Genomic DNA, 6,000 nt, shown 5'->3' with positions numbered 1-6,000 from the left:
CAACTACCAGTATAGTCTGCATACAGCCGTGTAGCTCGTCATTTCTTAAATATAACACGTGAAATGTGATCATTTAGATCAATGACCATTAAAGCACACTAAGTTCAATCATTTATGTAGTCACAGTCATTATCAAATTTAAACAAACAAAGTGGGAATAAACGATTTCGAAGAGATTACAACAATCCAAATCCTGTCAGGTGTTATGTGGTAAATAACATTGCAAATATCCAAAATATAATCATAAACATTGTACGTTTCGTGATTTGAGAAGCAATAGTTTATTAATATGCGGACAGAATATGATTTCTAGCAACAGTTTAGCGAACATACAGTCTGTAATCTACAAGCCAACTTTATCTGAGAGCACACTAAACATATACCACTTCTGTATAATTGCGCGATGGTAATGTCATCTTAAGTGCACTTACCTGTCAGCAAGTCATTGGATCCGTCACATTCTCCAGAAGTATCTCTAGATTTCACCTTCATTTTGCCTTCGCGAGAAATACAGTCAGAGAAAAATACCTTTCATCCCTTTAGAGTGAGAAATGATATTGAATCATCTGTCTGCCAGCAAATGGAAGTGCAAGGCTTTTTAGAGAGTGAATAATGTTGTTATATTTCCATTAGAAGTTCCCGTCGGTCATCAGCTGAATTCTCTCCAGTATCCGGTTCATTCATGCAGAACATGTGTAGACTGTACTATCAACGTTATTATAAAAGAGTGTCCGCAGCGCCCTGCTGCTCGGTGAATCAGGACTGAGGCAGACATCATCATAGGCACATCCAACTTCAGCATCAGCAGAAGCTATTTTAAACACATTCCAGCGCAGTTTTTGAGCTTTGCAAAACAATCTGTTGACTCCATATCAATTAACTTTGTGTTTCAAATCTAAAGCATTCTGATTCAAAAACTTTTCTGTTCATTCCAACAAATTCCAACTCATTTTTGCCATGTTACATATAATACTTTTTGGTGCAGTCCAAATTAAAATAATTTCTTTGTGTTAATAATCAAAATAATGTTGAATTCTGAAATGTTTTTACAATCAAAAGCATTTATTCCAAGTCAAAGCCATTTTTACTCATTCTGAATCAAAAGCATTTTTACACTTTCTGAATCAAAGGCATTTTTACACTTTCTGAATCAAAGGCATTTTTACTCATTCTGAATCAAAGGCATTTTTACTCATTCTGAATCAAAGGCATTTTTACACATTCTGAATCAAAAGCATTTTTACACATTCTGAATCAAAGGCATTTTTACACATTCTGAATCAAAGGCATTTTTACACATTCTGAATCAAAAGCATTTTTACACATTCTGAATCAAAAGCATTTTTACACATTCTGAATCAAAGGCATTTTTACACATTCTGAATCAAAAGCATTTTTACACATTCTGAATCAAAAGCATTTTTACACATTCTGAATCAAAAGCATTTTTACACATTCTGAATCAAAGGCATTTTTACTCATTCTGAATCAAAGGCATTTTTACACATTCTGAATCAAAAGCATTTTTACACATTCTGAATCAAAGGCATTTTTACACATTCTGAATCAAAGGCATTTTTACACATTCTGAATCAAAAGCATTTTTACACATTCTGAATCAAAAGCATTTTTACACATTCTGAATCAAAAGCATTTTTACACATTCTGAATCAAAAGCATTTTTACACATTCTGAATCAAAAGCATTTTTACACATTCTGAATCAAAAGCATTTTTACACATTCTGAATCAAAAGCATTTTTACACATTCTGAATCAAAAGCATTTTTACACATTCTGAATCAAAAGCATTTTTACACATTCTGAATCAAAAGCATTTTTACACATTCTGAATCAAAGGCATTTTTACACATTCTGAATCAAAGGCATTTTTACACATTCTGAATCAAAAGCATTTTTACACATTCTGAATCAAAAGCATTTTTACACATTCTGAATCAAAAGCATTTTTACACATTCTGAATCAAAGGCATTTTTACACATTCTGAATCAAAGGCATTTTTACACATTCTGAATCAAAAGCATTTTTACACATTCTGAATCAAAGACATTTTTTTACTCATTCTGAATCAAAGGCATTTTTACACATTCTGAATCAAAAGCATTTTTACACATTCTGAATCAAAAGCATTTTTTTACTCATTCTGAATCAAAAGCATTTTTTTACTCATTCTGAATCAAAGGCATTTTTACACATTCTGAATCAAAAGCATTTTTACACATTCTGAATCAAAAGCATTTTTACACATTCTGAATCAAAAGCATTTTTACACATTCTGAATCAAAAGCATTTTTACACATTCTGAATCAAAGGCATTTTTACACATTCTGAATCAAAGGCATTTTTACACATTCTGAATCAAAGGCATTTTTACACATTCTGAATCAAAAGCATTTTTACACATTCTGAATCAAAAGCATTTTTACACATTCTGAATCAAAGGCATTTTTACACATTCTGAATCAAAGGCATTTTTACACATTCTGAATCAAAAGCATTTTTACACATTCTGAATCAAAAGCATTTTTACACATTCTGAATCAAAGGCATTTTTACACATTCTGAATCAAAAGCATTTTTACACATTCTGAATCAAAGGCATTTTTACACATTCTGAATCAAAAGCATTTTTACACATTCTGAATCAAAGGCATTTTTACACATTCTGAATCAAAAGCATTTTTTTACTCATTCTGAATCAAAAGCATTTTTACACATTCTGAATCAAAGGCATTTTTACACATTCTGAATCAAAAGCATTTTTACACATTCTGGCATTTTTACACATTCTTAATCAAAAGCATTTTTTTACTCATTCTGAATCAAAAGCATTTTTTTACACATTCTGAATCAAAAGCATTTTTTTTACACATTCTGAATCAAAAGCATTTCTAAATATTCCAAATCAAAGCAATTTTTACACATTCTGAATCATTTTTTACACATTCTGAATCAAAGGCATTTTTACACATTCTGGCATTTTTACACATTCCAAATCAAAGCAATTTTTACACATTCTGAATCAAAAGCATTTTTTTACACATTCTGAATCAAAAGCATTTTTACACATTCTGAATCAAAAGCATTTTTTCACACATTCTGAATCAAAAGCATTTTTTTACACATTCTGAATCAAAAGCATTTTTTTACACATTCTGAATCAAAAGCATTTCTAAATATTCCAAATCAAAGCAATTTTTACACATTCTGAATCAAAAGCATTTTTTTACACATTCTGAATGAAAAGCATTTTTACACATTCTGAATCAAAAGCATTTTTTTACACATTCTGAATCAAAAGCATTTTTTTACACATTCTTAATCAAAAGCATTTTTTTACACATTCTTAATCAAAAGCATTTTTTTACTCATTCTTAATCAAAAGCATTTTTTTACTCATTCTGAATCAAAAGCATTTTTTTACACATTCTGAATCAAAAGCATTTTTTTACACATTCTGAATAAAAAGCATTTTTTTACACATTCTGAATCAAAAGCATTTCTAAATATTCCAAATCAAAGCAATTTTTACACATTCTGAATCAAAAGCATTTCTAAATATTCCAAATCAAAGCAATTTTTACACATTCTGAATCAAAAGCATTTCTAAATATTCCAAATCAAAGCAATTTTTACACATTCTGAATCAAAAGCATTTTTTACACATTCTGAATCAAAAGCATTTTTTTTACACATTCTGAATCAAAAGCATTTTTTTTACACATTCTGAATCAAAAGCATTTTTTTTACACATTCTGAATCAAAAGCATTTTTAAATATTCATAAAAGCATTTTTGGCCTTAAGATCATACGAAAACATATGAACGATCCACCTATTTGCCAAAATGTAAAACCGTTATGTGAGATGCCATTTTTTGGCATTGCTTGCTCAATCTGCCAAAATACCTTTTCTCTTCAAATGAATCTTCCAAATGCCTAAATAATATGAATAAATCATTCATTTCCTGTGGTTCAAAATTTTTCACATATTTAATATTTCATAGACCAGAGCCACTAGTGCAAGGATGAAAGACTTATATTTAGTTTTTGTCTTGAACTATTTTTAAACCAAACTTCTCCAAAAAAAGAATGATCTTCTCTTCTTCTTAAAGTTGTATTAATGACACAATACTATTAGGATGTATATATAACTTTATGAATCTGTAGGCATCTTCTGTTATAACATTAGGTTTATATTTATCCGTCTGAAAACACGAGACCAAAGGAAAGGACATGAGCTGACAGCCCTGCTTCTACATCTGAGCATTTCAGACGCTCTAATAATAAAACAGAAGTCAATCCACCTTTCATGTGCAGAAAATAATGTTCAACACTTTGTAGGGCCTGTATTTTGTAATAAAAAAGGTGTTGATTTTGAGACCTGCCACATTGTGATCAAACTCAGATGAGTGTTATTTTAGATACGTTTAATGGACATAACGCAAGATTGTGCCGAGAATGATAAAGAGTCAAATCAAAGGTATCAGACATGAATTTCAGTTAAGGTGGGTCAGTTAATTCATGATTTAACATTCTTTTAAAAAACTGTCTTCATTACTGGTAGCAAGTCAAAGAACATTATGATGGATACTATCAAGTAATCTGGAATGTAACGATTACTATACTGCAGGAACGCTAATCTCTCATCTTGCTAATACATTAATGCATATAGTACTCAAAATGGAGATTGCAACATAGTTATATTTATAAATGAGCACTAAAAACACTCCCAGAACAGCGTCCAAACCTTGACTAGATCTAATTGATTATTCAAGTACAGCAGCCAGTCTCCAATGGCATATTTTTATTTCGGTAACACTTAACAATAAGGTTCCAGTAGTTAATGTTTTACCTAATATGAATGAACAATGAACAACAATCCATTGATTACAGTATTTATTTATATTTTTAATGTTAGTTAAAGGGGTCATATGACGTTGCTAAAAAGAACATTATTTTGTGTATTATGCAATATGTTGTTTAAGGTTCAAAAAGCACATTATTTTCCACATACTGTACATTATTGTTGCTCCTCTATGCCCCGCCTTTCTGAAACGCGATTTTTGCAAAAGGTCATCGTTCTGAGAAGCGAGATGTGCTCTGATTGGCCAGCTATCCAGTGTGTTGTGATTGGCTAAATACCTCAAGCGTGAGACGGAAATGTTACCTAACCGTATTGTGATGCTGTGTAAAACAATAAAATCCATTATAAACAAGGCATTTGTTGCATCCAGTGGGGATATAATTACTGATTATAATGACTCATACTGTCTTTTTACGTGTCGCGTTGCATCGCCCCACTTAAACATTACCATGTCTGCATTTGTGATCGGAGAAACGACAAGCAACAAGCACTACTCTGCACTGCTCAAAACTCACGTTTGAATAGTCAGTGGCAGAAACATACTTACAGGCTGTGAGTCAGAAGCACCAGACCGTCCTTGCAAAGTTAGAATTGCCCCATTTTATAGAAAAAGCCAGCATTGTAGACTACTCTTCCAGGTTCAGGAAATAGTCCTCTGTAAAATGCGCTGAACACACTCTATTTGGGTTGAACTGTTGTAAATACAACTTAACCACTGATTTCTAGTTGTGGCCTCTTTTGGAAGCCCAAAGAAAGTACTTTCACTTTCACAACGAAACACAGCGTCTCCAGGACATGGCGCCAGCGGCAGCAACAATACTACAGCGAGAATAAAAATCACGACCCCTTTCATTGCGTGTACGTTTGGGCGGTGTTTTGCAAATCTCCCCACACAGTGACGTAGACATGTAGGGGCGTGTTTGAATGAGCCGTTTTAGGGGGGCGTGGCAGAGTCTTAACTTTAAATAGTAATTAAACATCTAAAATGATCTTTATTTGTACATTTTCTGAGGGGAGTACCTTTTTCTCTGCTCTCTTGCGCTACCGCTGATTGATATACGAATCGCACCGCAATCCAATAAGTAAACACAGACTGCAAACACAGAATTACAGTAT

The 6,000-nt window shown here is 32.1% G+C and overlaps 1 protein-coding gene across 1 annotated transcript in view; it reads right to left on the bottom strand.

Moving 5' to 3' along the window:
* The window catches only part of LOC306867519 (A-type potassium channel modulatory protein KCNIP2-like), a gene marked incomplete at both ends in the record, with an annotated part of 9,157 nt that extends 8,665 nt beyond the window's left edge, over window positions 1-492 (bottom strand). The window contains one exon of the mRNA XM_079413196.1: window positions 432-492. Within this exon, the coding sequence (XP_079269322.1) occupies window positions 432-492 (61 nt within the window). The remainder of the gene's footprint in view (window positions 1-431) is intronic.
* Window positions 493-6,000: the final 5,508 nt, after the last annotated feature.

This window comes from Barbus barbus (genome assembly GCF_936440315.1).
Source record: "Barbus barbus genome assembly, chromosome: 49".
In the NCBI taxonomy this organism is placed as follows: domain Eukaryota; kingdom Metazoa; phylum Chordata; class Actinopteri; order Cypriniformes; family Cyprinidae; genus Barbus; species Barbus barbus.
Note: the sequence above shows the minus strand (reverse complement) of the source record. Positions and strands in the feature narration are given on the sequence as shown.